Source organism: Lepidochelys olivacea (assembly GCF_965140295.1).
Source record: "Lepidochelys olivacea isolate rLepOli2 genome assembly, chromosome: 1".
Lineage (NCBI taxonomy): Eukaryota > Metazoa > Chordata > Testudines > Cheloniidae > Lepidochelys > Lepidochelys olivacea.
Genome location: NC_140411.1, coordinates 283,978,337 through 283,997,842, shown reverse-complemented (window position 1 = coordinate 283,997,842; position 19,506 = coordinate 283,978,337). Strand labels below are relative to the sequence as shown.

General features: G+C 38.3%; 1 protein-coding gene across 7 annotated transcripts in view; it reads right to left on the bottom strand.

The window, feature by feature from the left end:
* Positions 1–6,969: 6,969 nt before the first annotated feature.
* The window catches only part of OSBPL8 (oxysterol binding protein like 8), a 189,880-nt gene continuing 177,343 nt past the window's right edge, over positions 6,970–19,506 (bottom strand). For all 7 annotated transcript variants that reach the window (XM_084646369.1, XM_084646370.1, XM_084646374.1 and 4 more), the window contains 6 exons: positions 17,622–17,758; positions 16,996–17,181; positions 15,565–15,652; positions 15,054–15,159; positions 14,272–14,377; positions 6,970–12,106 (listed from right to left, as the gene is read on the bottom strand). In XM_084646369.1, coding sequence (XP_084502495.1) covers positions 11,971–12,106; positions 14,272–14,377; positions 15,054–15,159; positions 15,565–15,652; positions 16,996–17,181; positions 17,622–17,758 — 759 coding nt within the window. In that variant the 3' untranslated portion in view covers positions 6,970–11,970. The remainder of the gene's footprint in view (positions 12,107–14,271; positions 14,378–15,053; positions 15,160–15,564; positions 15,653–16,995; positions 17,182–17,621; positions 17,759–19,506) is intronic.

Genomic DNA, 19,506 nt, shown 5'->3' with positions numbered 1-19,506 from the left:
GTACCCCCAGCTGGAGCCATCCCTCACCCAACCCCTAATTTTGTGAGCATGGCCCACCATACAATTTCCATACCCAGATGTAGCCCTCAGGCCAAAAAGTTTGCCTACCCCTGCCCTATGCCCTTCCCAATGAACTTACTGCCAAAACTATTCAGTAGTAGAATTCAACAGCATCTCAAGATAATGGAGCTAAGCAAATTACAAACTACTCAAATGGACACTGTCATAAATATAAAGGAAAGGGTAAACCCCTTTAAAATCGCTCCTGGCCAGAGGAAAAATCTTCTCACCTGTAAAGGGTTAAGAAGCTAAAGGTAACCTCGCTGGCACCTGACCAAAATGACCAATGAGGAGACAAGATACTTTCAAAAGCTGGGAGGAGGGAGAGAAACAAAGGGTCTGTGTCTCTCTGTCGGTATGCTGCTTTGCTGGGGATAGAACAGGAATGGAGTCTTAGACCTTTTAGTAAGTAATCTAGCTAGGTATGCGTTAGATTATGATTTCTTTAAATGGCTGAGAAAAGAAGTGTTCTGAATAGAATGACTATTTCTGTCTGTGTGTCTTTTTTGTAACTTAAGGTTTTGCCTAGAGGGATTCTCTATGTTTTGAATCTAATTACCCTGTAAGGTACCTACCATCCTGATTTTACAGGGGTGATTCCTTTACTCCTATTTACTTCTATTTCTATTAAAAGTCTTCTTGTAAGAAAACTGAATGCTTTTTCATTGTTCTCAGATCCAAGGGTTTGGGTCTGTGGTCACCTATGCAAATTGGTGAGGATTTTTACCAAACCTTTCCCAGGAAGTAGGGTGCAAGGGTTAGGAGGATTTGGGGGGGAAAGACGTGTCCAAACTACGTTTCCCAGTAAACCCAGTTAGAGTTGGGTGGCGGCAGTGGTTATTCCAAGGACAAAAGATAAAATTAATTTGTACCTTGGAAGTTTTAACCTAAGCTGGTAAAAGTAAGCTTAGGAGGTTTTCATGCAGGTCCCCACATCTGTACCCTGGAGTTCAGAATGGGGGAGGAACCTTGACAGACACAAACTAACAAACATATGATATACACACAGGAACACTCCAATATATGGCTGCAGATCAGAACTACTGTAGGATTGTGGCAGGATATCTATCTACATCTATAGGAGCACAGCTTTTGGTGCAATCTCAACCAAAACAACATAAATTCCTTCTATCAAAAAGCACAGTGATAAAAACTTGTCACACCCCACTCCTGTATTTTTATATATATTTTAGGGATGTCAATTGCAGTTAATGCATGCGATTAACACAAAACAAGTAAACTAGATTTTAAAAAATAGTTACAATTAATCGCAATTTTAATCACACTGTTCAAAATAATAGAATACCAATTTAAATTTATTATAAATATTTTTGGATGTTTTTCCACTTCAAATATATTGATTTCAATTACATCAAAGAATACAGTGAGTAGTGCTTCACTTTATATTAGTATTTTTGACTATCTTTTTTTACGGTATAAATATTTGTAAACAAAAGAAACAGTATTTTTCAATTCACCTCATTCACATCCACTCAGTCCTACTTCTTGTTCAGCCAATTGCTAAAACAAACAAGTTTGTTTATATTTATAGTGGAAAATGTTGCCTGCTTCTTATTTACTGTCACCTGAAAGTGAGAACAGGCATTCACATGGCATTGTTGTAGCCAGCATTGCAACCAGATATACTAAATATTCGTATGCCCTTTTATGCTTCAACTTGGAGGCTCTAAACTTTTACACTGTTTTGTTTTTGAGTGCAGTTATGTAAAATTCTACATTTGTAAGTTGCACTTTTATGATAAAGATTACACTATAGTGGTGGCTCTCAACCTTTCCAGACTACTGTATCGCTTTCAGAAGTCTCATTTGTCTTCAGTAACCCCAAGCTTTACCTCACTTAAAATCTAGTTGCTTAAAAATCCGGCATAAAAATACAAAATAGTGTCACAACACACTACTGAAAAATTGCATACTTTCTCATTTTTACCATATAATTATAAAATAAATCTATTGGAATATAACTATTGTATTTACATTTCAGTGTACAGTATTTAGAACAAAAAGAAAAGGACTTGTGGCACCTTAGAGACTAACCAATTTATTTGAGCATAAGCTTTCGTGAGCTACAGCTCACTTCATCGGATGCATACTGTGGAAAGTGTAGAAGATCTTTTTATATACACACAAAGCATGAAAAAATACCTCCTCCCACCCAACCCTTCTGCTGGTAATAGCTTATCTAAAGTGACCACTCTCCTTACAACGTGTATGATAATCAAGGTGGGCCATTTCCAGCACAAATCCAGGGTTTAACTAAAACGACCGTTTGGGGGGGGGGGGGGGGAAGGGTAGGAAAAAACAAGGGGAAATAGGTTATCTTGCATAATGACTTAGCCACTCCCAGTCTCTATTCAAGCCTAAGTTAATTGTATCAAATTTGCAAATGAATTCCAATTTAAACAGTTTCTAGCTGAAGGTGGCTAGCTATGTAGACTCCCTCCTCAGGCCCTACGCTACCAGCACTCCCAGCTACCTTCGAGACACCACTGACTTCCTGAGGAAACTACAATCCTTCGGTGATCTTCCTGATAACACCATCCTGGCCACTATGGATGTAGAAGCCCTCTACACCAACATTCCACACAAAGATGGACTACAAGCCGTCAAGAACACTATCCCCGATAATCTCACTGCTAACCTGGTGGCTGAACTTTGTGACTTTGTCCTTACCCATAACTATTTTACATTTGGGGACAATGTATACCTTCAGATCAGCGGCACTGCTATGGGTACCCGCATGGCCCCACAGTATGCCAACATTTTTATGGCTGACTTAGAACAACGCTTCCTCAGCTCTCGTCCCCTAACGCCCCTACTTTACTTGCACTATATTGATGACATCTTCATCATCTGGACCCATGGAAAAGAAGCCCTTGAGGAATTCCACCATGATTTCAACAATTTCCATCCCACCATCAACCTCAGCCTGGTCCAGTCCACACGAGATCCAGTTCCTGGACATTACATTGCTAATAAATGATGGTCACATAAACACCACCCTATACCAGAAACCTACTGACCGCTATTCCTACCTACATGCCTCCAGCTTTCACCCTGACCACACCACACGATCCATCGTCTACAGCCAAGCTCTGCGATACAACCGCATTTGCTCCAACCCCTCAGACAGAGACAAACACCTACAAGATCTCTGTCAAGCTTTCTTACAACTACAATACCCACCTGTGGAAGTGAAGAAACAGATTGATAGAGCCAGAAGAGTTCCCAGAAGTCTCCTACTACAGGACAGGCCTAACAAAGAAAATAACAGAACGCCACTAGCCATCACCTTCAGCCCCCAATTAAAACCCCTCCAACGCATTATTAAGGATCTACAACCTATCCTGAAGGACGACCCAACACTCACAAATCTTAGGAGACAGGCCAGTCCTTGCCTACAGACAGCCCCTCAACCTGAAGCAAATACTCACCAGCAACCACATACCACACAACAGAACCACTAACCCAGGAACCTATCCTCGCAACAAAGCCCGTTACCAACTGTGCCCACATATCTATTCAGGGGACACCATCACAGGGCCTAATAACATCAGCCACACTATCAGAGGCTCGTTCACCTGCACATCCACCAATGTGATATATGCCATCATGTGCCAGCAATGCCCCTCTGCCATGTACATTGGTCAAACTGGACAGTCTCTACGTAAAAGAATAAATGGACACAAATCAGCTGTCAAGAATTATAACATTCATAAACCAGTCGGAGAACAATTCAGTCTCTCTGGTCACACGATTAGAGACATGAAAGTTGTGATATTACAACAAAAAAACTTCAAATCCAGACTCCAGCTAGAAACTGTTTAAATTGGAATTCATTTGCAAATTTGATACAATTAACTTAGGCTTGAATAGAGACTGGGAGTGGCTAAGTCATTATGCAGGGTAACCTATTTCCCCTTGTTTTTTCCTACCCTCCCCCCCGACGTTCTTGTTAAACCCTGGATTTGTGCTGGAAATGGCCCACCTTGATTATCATACACATTGTAAGGAGAGTGATCACTTTAGATAAGCTATTACCAGCAGGAGGGTGGGGTGGGAGGAGGTATTTTTTCATGCTTTGTGTGTATATAAAAAGATCTTCTACACTTTCCACAGTATGCATCCGATGAAGTGAGCTGTAGCTCACGAAAGCTTATGCTCAAATAAATTGGTTAGTCTCTAAGGTGCCACAAGTACTCCTTTTTGCGAATACAGACTAACACTGCTGTTACTCTGAAACCAGTATTTAGAACAGTATAAACAAGTCATTGTCTGTGTGATAAATGAAGTGGAGGGGTTACTCCCTTTGATGGACACCCAGCCAGGCAGTTAGCTGTAAAATCCACGTCAAGGCTGAATCCCACTCCGTCACTTCGAGTACAGAAGGTGGGGGCCCACAAGAATTTTAAAAATTAATACTTGCCACTCCAGGCTTGTATTAAGCTCCCAGGGTTACAGCTTTTCTCTGACCTTGGCTTGGTAAACGCTGCCACCACCTCAATGCAAAAAAACAAACACACACTGGACCCAGGAAGGAGTATTTCAGAATACCTCCACGTGGGGTACCCTCAATCCCTTTCACCTGCCCTCCGGGGAACAGCTGAGAAAAAAACCAAAGGAAATCAGCTGTTGCTACCAGCTAATCAAACATACACAAACCTCTTAGGACACCAAAAATCCAATCCTGTTCTTAAAAAAAGGTAAATTTTATTACAAACAAAAGGGAAGAAAATACAACTGGAACTTAGGCTTTTGCTAGATTTTAAAAGAGCAATTCCAAAAATTAAGCACCCAAAATAGTTTTCTTGGGGGTTATCTTAAAGGTTACAAGCAAAAAAATGCATCTGGGGTTAGCACAGAGGAGTCCACAAGCCTTAAAAAAATAAACAGAAATAAACCTAATTGCATCTTCCTAAACATTCCTAATTTACTTACATGTTTGGGTTGTTAAAAGTAGTTCTAGTTATGATCTGATGGTTTTCATACCTGGTTCAAACTTTACACAGCATTCCTATTGCCCTCTCTTCAGCCCAGCAAGAACAACAAAGGGAAAAAGAAAAGGGGTACTTGTGGCACCTTAGAGACTAACCAATTTATTTGAGCAAAAGCTTTCGTGAGCTACAGCTCACTTCATCGGATGCATACTGTGGAAACTGCAGAAGATCTTTTTATACACACAAACCATGAAAAAAATGGGTGTTTACCACTATAAAAGGTTTTCTCTCCCCCCACCCCACTCTTCTGCTGGTAATAGCTTATCTAAAGTGATCACTCTCCTTACAATGTGTATGATAATCGAGGTGGGCCATCTCCAGCACAAATCCAGGCTTTAACAAGAACGTCGGGGAGAGGGGGGGTAGGAAAAAACAAGGGGAAATAGGTTACCTTGCATAATGACTTAGCCACTCCCAGTCTCTATTCAAGCCTAAGTTAATAGTATCCAATTTGCAAATGAATTCCAATTCAACAGTTTCTCTCTGGAGTCTGGTTTTGAAGTTTTTCTGTTGTAATATCACAACTTTCATGTCTGTAATCGCGTGACCAGAGAGATTGAAGTGTTCTCCGACTGGTTTATTACCAGCAGGAGAGTGGGGGGGGGGAGAAAACCTTTTGTAGTGGTAAACACCCATTTTTTTCATGGTTTGAGTGTATAAAAAGATCTTCTGTACTTTCCACAGTATGCATCCGATGAAGTGAGCTGTAGCTCACAAAAGCTTATGCTCAAATAAATTGGTTAGTCTCTAAGGTGCCACAAGTACTCCTTTTTGCGAATACAGACTAACTCGGCTGTTACTCTGAAACAAAGGGAAAGTTTCTTTCCCAATTTTAAAACGTTCTAGCCTTCCCATTGGCTCTTTTGGTCAGGTGCCCATTTTTTTTCTTTACCTGGGAGATTTTTTAATCCTTTATAGGTAAAGCAAGTAGCGAACAGCTACCAAGAGGGATTTTACAGCTAACCAGCTGGCTGTCCGTCAGTCAAAGGGAGCTACAACCCCCCCCCCACTTCATTTATCACAGTATGAAATTTTAGTTTATACTGATTTTGCTAGTGCTTTTTATGTGACCTATTGTAAAACTAGGCAAATATCTAGATGAGTTGATGTATCCCCTGGAGAACCTCTGCGTACCCCCAGGGATATGTATAATCCTGGTTGAGAACCAGTGCACTATATTGTATAAGGTGAATTGAAAAATACTATTTTTTTTTAAATTCAAATATTTGTAATAAAAATAATATAAAGTGAGCACTGAATTCTGTATTGTAATTGAAATCAATATATTTGTAAATGTAAAAAATCATCCAAAGATATTTATAACAAATTTAAATTGGTATTCTATTATTAACAGTGCAATTAAAACTGTGATTAATTGTAACTATTTTTTTAATCTTGTGATTAACTGCGATTATTTAAAAAAATTATTTGCCAGCCCTAATATATGTAAAATCACCACAACATCTTAATACTAACCTTCACACCAAATGAGCAAAACCACCTCAAAGTAGCCTAGTACATAATTTATAATATTTGGTCTAATTACTTAAGTGCCAAGACATGCTCTCTGAGGAAATTATAATCAAAATGAGAATATGATATCCTAGCAGCAGCAGAAGAAATAAACAAACAGTACAAGTTAAATTGCCAGAGATCTCTTTACAGAGGCTTCATTTTGCAAGACTCTTACCACAGCAAAACTCCTACAATAGATACCTTAGGCAGACCAAATACAAAATCTGTAATCAGAAACCAGAAACAGAAACTAAACAAGGAGCACTGGAAACCCAGGGATAAATGATTCTGTAACCTATTTGAAGTGTTCCTCTCAGTACCATTCCTACCCTCTGTTTAAATGCAATGGTGTCAGACACACAAATATGACTCAGCATACTGTGCTTATGCTGTTGGTGACATCTCTTTATTCTATTCATTAGTCATACAAAACTATTGACCAGTGGTAGTGCTTTAATTTACAAATGGCCATTTAACAAAATGTTAAACTCAGATGTACATTTAAGCATGCGATATGGTCACAACTTCTGGATCTTTCTAAAGAATTCACAGTAGTTCTTATCATACTACATGGAGCATGTTTTTTAAAATAACCTGTGCAATACTATACTAAAGCAATCTTAACATGATATATGCAGAAACAAAACATACAGGAATAAAGGATTTTCCCCCATATAAATATTTTAGTACATACATTCACATTCATTTTTGTCATGGGATCTGGCTCTTTACATATTCTGTGAATTAGATTAATGAAACACTGGTCCTATACAGCTTTTGTATAACAGTCCATTTTCAATTTTCTAAAAAAAGTGTAACAATACAAAAATTCAAACAATATGTAACATAATAAAAAGTGAATAAAAGTGTGCTAGTCTGAGTTACCAGAAATCCTGAAACTAGAGAAAAATGAAGAATTAGATAACAGTGGCAAGCTATGTATTTTAAAGAGCACTTTCCCCATGCAGTTAAATATACCTTTGGTTTGTAGTTTATACAAAATGGCTAGATAATTAAAAAGGTATCACATGCTTAAGGGGAAGATTTTCAAGACACACGAATGGGAGTTGGGTGTCTTGTTGCCCTTTGTGGACTTGAAAACCTCTCCTCCCCCCAGTTTTTCCTTTGTATCAGTTAATTTCTCGATTAAATTTAGTCAAGTACAAAGCGAAGCCAAAATAATCTGTCTGTGATATTAAGTTTTTATTATGGCTATTTCTGTAATATCACAAACAAAGCACTGCAGCTTCATTGTACAGAAGGCCAAAAAAGCAAAGACCAGACATACTGCTCACTAGCTAGAAATTCTAGAACACTGAAACAGAAGTGGAAGGATGGATTTTTTTATAGTGATTTCTGATTTTTAAAAAAGTCTGACAAAGGGGGAAAGGTAGTCTTCAAAAACATAGCCCCCACAAAAGGTCAGCTGTATGTATGGCACAAATTTGACATGTCTTCTTTATACACCTCAAAACAGTGTGAAATCCATCAAGAAGGCACTGTTTACAATATTCAGAAATATCTGACTATTTTCAATGATGTCCAAAGAGTTCAGGATATATTTGAAATACAATGATTAGTCAAACTTTTATAAGAGTACAGCATTCTTGTTTACAAAAAAAACTAGGTGATGAAATAATGGCCTTTAAGAAAAATGACCACCAAGTTATGCTAGACAAATGCACTGAATCCAAATTTTGTTTCATTAACATTAAACTGACAAGAAGGATTTCCCAAAGGCACAGAAGGGCACTGAACTGTAAAATCCATGAAACATCTTACAAGACAACAATAAGAATGAAGTTTTCAGGATTTAATTTGGAGAAAAGAAAAGAAAAAAAGACATACTGTACCCTTATAAATAATGCAAACGATTTAAAAAAATAACCAACATATGAAATACAAGAAACATTATCTATTGCTGGAACTGTGCTCTTCACATGACACATACTTTCTTTGTAGGTCAATTATACCTAACTACAGTAGTTAAGTGGCAAATTAAAGGCTTAGAGTGCATTTTAAAAACAATCAAAAAACACATGGCAACAACCATCAGTTCAGAATATTTCCTAATTCCTGTACAAGAAAAAAAATAAAGAATCTAATCAAGTGAGAAAACAAGTGCTCTGTTTTAAATATTAACAACTAGCAGGAGGCCACTGCCTTCAGACATCTGCAAACTGTACAAGCAGAGTTTTTATGACTATGTGCAGAAAACTGATAAGCTTCAGTACAGAATATTTCAAGATCAACTACACATGGTGGCTAAATATGAAGTTAATTATGTATTAAGAAAAGGCTTTACAAACCAGGCCTGTAATCAACCTTACCCTAAAAATCAGGCAATACATTCCTTTTCCTGCTCACATAAGGGAATTACATACAAAGAAGAGCAAAATAGGAATTATCAGGCTTTCAGTGCATGTGCTTTTTAGAATATGAGTAATAAATGCAGCTAAGAGCAGACCTGTTGCTTTACTTTTTCATGAAAAAATTTCATGAAGTACTCTTGCCTCTTGGGACCAGAATTAAACCAACAGCTCTTATATCTTAGATAGTCAGACTCTAAAAACATTGAGAGAGGAGAAAAAAAAATCATCTTGCATGTAAGTAAGGGCATTTTGTCTAGCTCCATCTTATTCAAGTATATGCATATGCAAAACACAAGAGTTGAAGTGGACAGGATCTCAAATATGGAATATATGGTGTTCATACATGTATTCTGATATTGGCCAAAACACTGTCAGCTAGCGATTACAATATTTTGGCCTATACAATTGCAGCATGAGTATAAATATGCAGTTCTATAGATGCTTGCAAATCAATACTAAATTAGTTTAAAAATATATCCGTAAAGGGCTTCTCCTTAACTGCCCTTGAATAAAGCAGTTAAAACCCATAAATATTGAGCAAGATGGACATTTTTAACAAACATTTCTTTTAAATTTAGATAAGTTATTACCAAATATGAGGTTCAACACATAAAAACTGTAGGAATATCTCAGGGATCTAATATTACTGCCCAAATTCTTGGTGTAGTGCTAGTTAGCTCTCACATTTGCCTATGTATTATCATGTGTCCCTGTTGTGTATAGCACAAGTTATATGAGTATACCAACTACATTGCAGGTCTTGGAACAGATCTGCATAAGAGATCTCTCTCTTTCTGTGAGTGGTGTAATGACAATCTCTGTGCAATGCTGGCAATGTCAAATCAGTATTACAACATTCCATTTTCATCTTTTAACCTACCCTTTATGTTGTATCTGCTAACCTTTTATATATGTCTGCCACCTTTAGTTTCTATTAGGGACTTATGTGTTGAACTATCTCCTCTTTACAGTAAAGCTCTTTCTATATTTTAAAAATTTAATCACAAGGTGTAGCATGATAGTGTTCCAACCAAGTTACAAAAATTTGGTTGTGACTGTGTACACAACACCAGTCTAGATTATAGTCATGTTAAAGAACAGTGCTGTAGAGAATCGTTCAAGACAAAACTACATTAGGACAAAGGGGTGGGGAATTACCAAATTTAAACAGGATGCTTAAAGAGTAAAATTTGTCTCGTGTGGGGGCAATAAAGGAGTGGGGAAACCTGTATGTTAGGGACACAGGAAGATAAAAGCTGATTAGACGAAGCACAAATCTAACTAAAATTTACTTGCATTAACATTGGATGAGACTGGTGGAGCACAGGACTCTCAGCCCAAGGGAAGGTGGCTTTAAAACACCTTTGCATCCTTCCAGTCATGGGCTATTCTAGGGGTGGAGAGGCCCATGGTGTTCCCTAGAGAGCCCTGGGGTCTGTTTAAGTTAGGGCATTCCTGAAAGGCTGCCGCATCGACCACAGCACTGCCCAGAATCTCTGCAGTGCTGTGGCCCTGCCTCCTACTTGCCAAACCTGGAGAGGGGCTTCTTGGAAAACAGCCTTATGGCTGTCTTCCCCAGCGTCTACACCAGGGAAGGTCTCCCCATCTAGGACTTGGGATTCTAGAGCCCCTTTTAACTTGTGTAAACGGGTCAAAATGGGGCTGGGGGGGGGGAGGGGAGGAAGAGGAGATCTCACCCTGTAAATGCTGGTATCTAAACTTAATTTTACTTAAAAAAAATTGGTTGTTTGCAAACATATCAATTAAGACCAAAACCATGTTAGAATAAAAAGTTACATTTAAAATCCAATTTCAACTTCTATTAGTTTGTCCAATTGTGGAATATTGGGATGAGTTCCAGAGTGTGTATATACTGCAGTAAGGAGGAATTTAATAAAGATTTAGGGCTTCATCTTGCTCTTAAACAGCTAAGGTTTGTTGCTGTGTATTTTATAAAATTAGCAGTGGTAATCTAATAGCAGGACTGAACTCTTAGTTCTAAACTGCCTTTCATTTTGGAACCTAACATCAAGCCCTTCACACTAAACACAGCTTTGCATGTTAATATTTTTTTCTGAGTTACAGAAACACCAAATAAACCATTTGATAGCAGTAGTCTTTATCTTCTTCAACTTATTGGAAGTTCCCACACAATTTAATTCAAGTTTAGTAAACTGAGAAAAATTTAACTACATAGGTATAAATCCCTGACATATGGGTTCATAATGGAAATGTTGGTGGACCATTAATATAGTAGTCTTTATGGGTACTGTAGACTTGTACAATTCATTCTATGTACAATGTAAGACAGTGTTTTTAATAAAAGGATGGAAGTGGCCATCCATGAAAATCTAGTGGTTTGTATATCACCACCATAATCGAGAATTAAAATACTGCCATATATTTAGAAAAACCTCCTCCCAAATCAGAGCACTAAAACACACAGATCTCAGGTAAAGCCATAAACTCTGTGTTGAGCCAATTCCTATTACTTATGGTGCTTACTAATGTATTTGTTTTGTTTGATTTGAAACACGTTTCACAATACTTTCAATAAAATAGTAAAGCTGGTTACTTCAGAAGTTATTTTGTTACAAAATCGTTAACTTAAGTTTGTTCTTTTCTCAATTTATCTTCATCCATAGACATTACATGTCCCCACTGAGAGGGGAACAGATTTCTGAATTCTGAGTTTGACGTTTTCTGGACGGAAATTTGTTAGGACAAGCTATGAGATACTATCGACACAAGGCTATTGTTGCGTTTGTGTGAGGCGTACACAAAGAGCAAGAGCACTGGCACTTACACATGTCCCACTTCAGTTGGCTAGGCAGGAATACAACAGATCTTGATCCATGTACGCATAAAGATTTGAGGTGAAGTTCTTTAAGTTTTAACTATAGGACTCTTTTAGATAATATTGCGTCATTTAAAGTCCAAACCAACTTAAAATATGGTCCCCGTAGTATATCAGCATTCCAGTTCAAAGAGTCTTTTGTTCAGACCTTCTATTTGAATAAGAAATTGATGACAAGTTGCAGCAGAACCATGAGAAAAATAAAGACATAGTGCTTAAACTGCAGGAAATTGTTTTCCAGGGGTGGTGAATTTGAAGTAACACGGTTCCGTAGAGCCATAATATCCCTGTAAAATATAAAAAGAAACTCTCTTAAGTAGACATCCAGATGATTGAAACAGTTTCTTACATTATCTGTCTTCTGTTAGGAACACCATGAAATATCAAGAGGCTATTTTCTTTCAGCTTTTGGAGAAAAGGTTAATTGATGTAATTCTACTGGGCTTTTAGATACACAATATCAAGACACTAACCCAACAAAAAAAAATAAAAGACCTAAAATGAGAAATAAAATGGCAGGAAACTAACATTTCTCATCCCAAACTCCTCATATTGTTGAAGGCCTTGGAGTCTGCAAGTAAGAATACGGCAAAGCAGAAACATAGTCAAGAATTGCATTTTCCTTCATGTTCAATAGATACTAGTCAACACATTCTCTTCAGTTAAACCAGGGGTCAGCAAACTTTGGTATGCGGCCCAACAGGGTAATCTGGTGGGGGGGCCACAGGACATTTTGTTTACGTTGACCATCTGCAGGCATGGCCCCGCACAGCTCCCAGTGGCCGCAGTTTGCCGTTTCCGGCCAATGGGAGCTGCGGGAAGCGGCAGCCAGCACGTCCCTGTGGCAGTCAATGTAAACAAAATGTCTCGTGGCCCGCCAGTGGATTACCCTGATGGGCCGAGTGCCAAAGGTTGCTGACCCCTGAGTTAAATAATGCAAACCCTGTTTTTTAGTTGGCTATTGAAGGTAGCAGAAAGAAAAAGAATGTCAAAGTAATACATACACAAACTACTAGAAAAACACAACTGTTTTAATCCCAACATCTGCAAAGCAGTCTGTAACTTTATTTTGATGTACAACATATTTCAAATGCCTGCATATCACAACTGAAAATCAATAATCTTCCAGTTACCAATATGCAGCTGTGTAGTGTGAAGGCAATTAAGATCAGGTTAATTCTTCAGCATCGAATCTACGGAACTTCTCTTTTGCAGCCAAGAAACATTATATAAAAGGGGTATTTATAATTTATGAATAGAGGTAAAATTGAATGTTTAAAATTAAAAATTAAAAAAGCTTTGTAACTAGGATCAATAAAATAATGAGGTCGTTCCCTTGATTTGGCAGAAAAATTAAAAAAGCTGTGGAAATTTAAGTACATTTCTTCAACACACATGACAATTCTAGGTGAACTGTGTAGTAAATAGGGTTGCTAACCCACCAGGATTGTCATGGAGTCTCCAGGAATTAAAGATGAATTTTTAATGAAAGATTATGCCATGTGATGAAACCTCCAGGAATGCATCTAACCAAAATTGGCAACCGTAGTAGTAAGTTAGCTGCTATTAAGAAGCTTTAAAGAAATGACTATTTCAGTTTATTTTTTTATTTTTGTTATCGTTCTTTAAATTCCTCTCCCTCCTTGAGCTCTTTCATTCCCACTTAAATTAAGCTATCTCCATATTGTCTCTCCCTGAGTAAACTTCAAATCCCCGGAGAGCTTTTGCCTTCCCCTTCCTGCAATAGCTTTACAGTGAAGTCCAACAAGTAAGTAAAACTCAATATTTGTTTGGACATTTAGGACCCAATCATGCAATGAGATGCATGAAGTTGGCCTCTCAAGCGCTATCTTAACTATTTCACTATCGGTTATTTTAGTAAACATACTGACATTTAAAGAGTCATCCTTTGGTTTCATAGTTAATATGCTAATGATAAGAATTAGGCAAAATACCTCTGCAGTATCATAAAAACAACACTGCATTGGTTCACATAAGGAAGGGGTAGAAACTTTAAAAAAAAAAAAACCAAACACTCCAGAAAACAATGGGAATACTAAAAAAATCCAGTGACCCAACATTTGTGCTATATATGGAATTCCCATGGTATTTATTTCCAGTAAACCTACTTGTAATTTGACAAACATACAGTGAAGTTGATCTGCATTAATCACTGTATCTACCCAGTTTCTGAATCCGAGACGAAGTAATCAGGCTTGTTAGAGCAACAATATCGTTTTCTTTGACCTACTCCAGAGTACATTATACAAAGCAGAATTAATGACAACAAGAACAATAAACATGTCCATTTTTCAGCAGAAGGTTCTGTTTTGATATATTTAAACCAGGAAAGTGAAAATTAAATAAGAACAGTTTATATTCCTAACTTATTTTAAGCAGAACAAGCCTGATACGCTAAAATATATTTTAAAATATCATCATCGAATACTACCTCTTAATGTCTTCTTGTGTTTCTTTTATAGATTCAATGGCACTTTGTAGTTCACCAAGGTCTGCCCCCTTCTTTCTGATTCTTGTATTATGCTTTAGTAGTTGTGCTATGAAGATATGCCAGACAGATGCAATTGGTTAGAATTACTAATTTATCCAAATCTAAACTCCTTTAATCCTACGATAAAACTATTTAGAAAACACAGTTAGGTGAAATTGTCCAATTTGAGGTCCTGCTGAAAGCTTTGTTTCAGTCACTTCTATCACAGGAAATCCACAACTGAAATGCTTAATCTTTTTCAACTGAGTATAGAAGTTTTAAGATTATAAACAGTGCCAACAATTATTTACACACATTTCATTGTTATATAAACCTAATGAGCTATATATTTAAACAACTGCTTTCTTAATATAGAGACTAATCCTTTTTTTAACGAACGAACGAACACAGTAGTTGTACCACAAATACTAACTATATAAAGTAGTAAAGCCTACTTAAATTACAGCCCTATGTTTATAAAATGTAAGAAAGTTTCAGATATCTCGCTACTAATACCATGGGCTACCTGCTTTTCTTGTGCTATGCATTTTTTGTATTTCTATGAAGGCACACAGTAATCCACTAGTACTGTAACTTACCATATTCCAATAGTTATTTTATACCACAAATATCTTGGGATAATAAAGAATAGGAAAGTAAATGCATGACTGTACTGTAGCAGTGCTCCGTCTAACTGAACAGAAAAACAATGCAATTTGCTGAACAGATGCAGCTTATCCTACCTTCACTTCCCGAGGAGTCCTGGTTATCAGGTTCTGGGGAAGAGAATCCACACTCTCCTTTCTTCGACTGACTGGTTGGCTTTCGTTTTATTTTTGGAACACTAACCTGCAATTCACAACCGAAATACTTATCTGCACAGAATCAAACATTCTGGTGAAAAACCTGTTGGTTTATTATAATAATGGCTGTGTGTTAGAAGCCTGAGTTAATATTTGAAAACGATATCCTAGAGGTTTTGGAGGGTTTACATTAGATTAATTAAAACAAGCGTGGATGTTTTTTGTAAGTGGAATTAAGGTAACATAACTTTCAATACCTATCCAATTATGTCAGTTTTCCTACATAGCGAACAGCAGGAGAGTGAGAGGCTGGGACTGACTGGACTACACCTTTGTAGGACACGGGTGAAGAACCATGCTAGTGCTTTGGTGAATTCTAGATTTATAACTTGACATTTGCAAGTGTCTGACCTCACTGTTTATTGAGAACAATTACAAAGCCAGAACGTACCATTGGTGTCCGATGCCTGACTTTTGTTTGGATGGCACCATCTTTTTCAAACTGTATCATATCATTCAGTGGATCCCATGGTCTGGTTCTACACAGAAGCAGAATGAACACAGTGTTACTGTATAACAAATCAGAGGCATTTTCATTTTCCTGTTAAGTTGAGGAAAGCTTTCAAGCAAACATTTTGAGAGAAAGGTGCCAGTATGACATTCAAAAGATTCAGAACTCCTCACAAGATGAGTAGAGAACAGGCATAAGTGATGTAAGCCTCCACATATTACCCTGTTGATGTGCCTCAGCTCGGACTTGGAAGGAATATACACCCAAAGATGATATGATAACTCAGACTCCATGCACAGGTCAATCCCTACCCTGGCTATTGAGAATGCCTGCCAGAGTATCACTCAATTTTGATAGCCTTTTTGTTATGCCAGTAACATAACAAAAGATATTTAAAGATTTCCTGACATGTTACATAAACATACCACATTCTGGAACCGGGGAAGAAAAATCTTGTTGCTTTGTCTCTTTGAAAGTGCAAGACAAGGAAAAACACTGGTATATATGGAGTGTAGAAAGTTTTAAGGCTATTTTTGTCAGTTGTGAAAATTTGTTATGTACAATAGAGTTTACAGTAAGGTATATAGCTCTGGAACCAACTGTCAGCACAAAGCTAGATATAACATTGGTTTCAGGCCTACTACATTCTTATATGGGTATAATATCCCTCAATATTTTACTTTTCCCCCTTTTTAGTACAAATTAATACTTCAATTGAAAAAGGAACAGAAGACTTTGCATGCTGATCCTGTGGTAACTGCTATTGGTAAAAGGCTCAATTCTGCCATTGCTCTTCTTGCTGAACTGCTTGGAAGTCAGTGGGAATTGAGGATGTGGATCAGTGCCAAGACGGGACTCAAGTTTCACATTTGTTTGTATACTTGCAGAGTTACACCTCCACCTTCTGATGCATAGCACCAATATAAGCCTTTAACAGTGAGCTATTCAGTGTGTGTCACACTTGTCAGGAGAACAGAGCTGTGTGGACCCAAGTAGGGGGTCTTGTCAAAAAAGCACACTGAACTAGTTGTAAGAAGAAAAAACAAGAGCCAGTCTGACCCTCTTAGCAGCAAATTACTACTATCCCGTACAGTTACTTAACTGAGCATCAGCCATGTCTTTTTGTAGACACTAACTACATCCAAAGCCAACCCCATGCAAGTTTATACATTAAGTTTAATGTTGTAGTGTGGAAATGGCTTTAGGTGAATAGAGATATAAGACTACTCATTACCACTTGGACAAGTGTGGACTCATCCACATTTTCATGTTCTTTCAATCCTGACACTATAAAACAAGTTTTCTCTACGTAATAACTCCTTTAAATATGTAGAATAGTTTAAACTGTAAGCAAAACACTTCACCACTCACTCTGCATATTTGTAGTGCCATTCTCCGGTGATTGAATCCTGTTCAAACAGTTTGCAGGTCCACTCTTCACCCTTCAGTTTCCTTTCTTTGGCAGCTTTTCTCTGAGCATCCTCCAGAACACATTTCTCATTAGTAGCTTCTGTCTGATCTTTGTTGGTTATAGCTCGAGTCACCTGTTGCCAAAGTCTAGCAAAGTAATGTAGTAAGGGTGAAAGAATCAAAATCAGGATGACAGAAATAACTACAAATATTGCTTTGACAGAGGTAAAATGAGATTGATGATCAATTTATAAAGTTACTATTTACTGCATTATTGTGTTTGCTAGTTTTATTTTATTTACGTTTTCCTACATTGGAACTTCTGTAAATAAGGTTGCATTTAAAGATGTTATTTCTCTCCATTTTACAGACTGGGAATCTGAAGCACAGAGAAGGTAAGTGACTTGCTCAGATTCACAAAAATAAGTTTTCAGGATAATCAGAATTAAAATCCAGATCACCATCTCCAAATCTTATGCTTTAACAGTAGGTCATGCTCTCTTCCATATTTTATTTGTCAAACAGCATATATACTCTTCTTTATGTAATTAACTAAAAGACCAGGAGCTAATAGTTCATGAACTTACTTCTCTGACTCAAAGCCATCTTGCTCATCAAATTTCACTGTGTATCTTGTTAATCTGCGCTGCTTGATCTCAGATGTTGGATTCCAGAAGGTCTCTGAAATGTCTGTCTTTTTGTCGCTAATAATAATTTCACTGTCCTATAAAGTTCAACATTTTTAATGACTTTAGTTACCAAAAATTGTAGCAGCCTTAAATAAAGCCAGCAAGAACAAATCTGAGGAACAGAGACCCTGGATACAGAACTTTTTGCAAATGAAGACTTTGTTATTCCCTTTTGACGCACCTGGCTGGGAATGCTCAAAAGTCATAGCTCAAAAACAGATTTCCTTGTCTCTGCTACTACTACTAACTTAGATTATTAAATGTGTGAGGCAATTTCAGTCAGGTTCTAATGCACTACACAGCACAATGCTGCAGTATATTTCACTGCCATATTCTTGTTAAACTTTCGATTGGAAAATAAGTTTATGGAAACATTTTTAAGATTCTTAAATTATGTAAAAGCACATTCCTACAAAAAGCTACATTTGGGGATAAATTTGACTTGACAGGACTATTTAAATTTCAAAGAAACTGATTTAATGGATTTTCTACTTTTAAATATTAGTATTTGAAGTATTTGATTGTTACCAAGGAAGTGGAAAGGAATGAGGCTAAAACACCAGTGGTAGAGATCATATTCTGAATCTCATTGGCAGAAGCATAAAGAGTTCTTGAAATCATAGGCAGTAGTTGTGATGTGATGGAAGAGACTCTAATGTCAAAGAGTTCTCAAGCAGGGTGACTGTCCTGATTAGTATAAAGTTTGATGAATTCAGATTGTCTCAGCTTGAATTCAGACAGTAGAACAGGGATGGAGAAACTATGGCCCATGGGCTGCATCCAGCCCTTCAGATGTTTTAATCTGGCTCTCGAGCTCCCACCCGGGAGCAGGATCTGAGGCTTACCCCGCTCCAGCCAGGGAGCGTGGCGCGGCTCCATGCAGCTCCCAGAAGGAGCGGCATGTCCCCCCCTCTGGCTCCTATGTGCAGGGGCAACCAGGAGGCTCGGAACATTGCCGGTGCCCCCGCAGCTCCCATTGGCCAGGAACCGCAGCTGCCTGGCCATGCCTCCCCATAGGAGGGACATGCCACTGCTTCTGGGAGCTGCTTGAGGTAAGCACCATCCAGAGCCTGCACCCCGACCTCCTCCTGCACCCCAATCCCCTACCCCAGCCCTGATCCCCCTCCCGCCCTCCGAACCCCTCGGTCCCAGCCTGGAGCACCCTCCTGCATCCCAAAGCTCTCATCCCCAGAGCCTGCACCCCCACCTAAAGCCCTCATCCCCCCCGTGCCCCAACCCCCTGCCCCAGACCAGAGCCCCCTCCTGCACCCTGAACTCCTAATTTCTGGTCCCACTGCAGAGCCTGCACCCCAAGCCAGAGCCCTCACCCCCTCCTGCACCCCAACCCCAATTTTGTGACCATTCATGGCCCGCCATACAATTTCCATACCCATATGTGGCCCTCGGGCAAAAAGTTTGTCCACCCCTGCAGTAGAACGGTTAGAACAATGGCAGTTTTTGCTTTAAAATCAGTTTACTGGAAAACTGTTCAGATTCAGACCTGATTGTCTACATTCTTCAAAGCAGATCTGTGTCAGAATAATGCAAAAATCTCAGCATACATTTTGGCCTATGTTACTTTCTGAGTTTCTGGGGGGGACTCTGATTATGACTCAAGCAGGTAAGCTAAGGAACGAGAGATATTCATAAAAAAATAATACAGATATTTCCCCTATTCTCTACAATTTTGACCTGAACTTATCTATTTATTCATAGACCTGCTCTCAGAGAATGGGGTGCAGCTGGGTTCTGCTTAGCTTTATTTGTTTCTGATGAGTTTGGG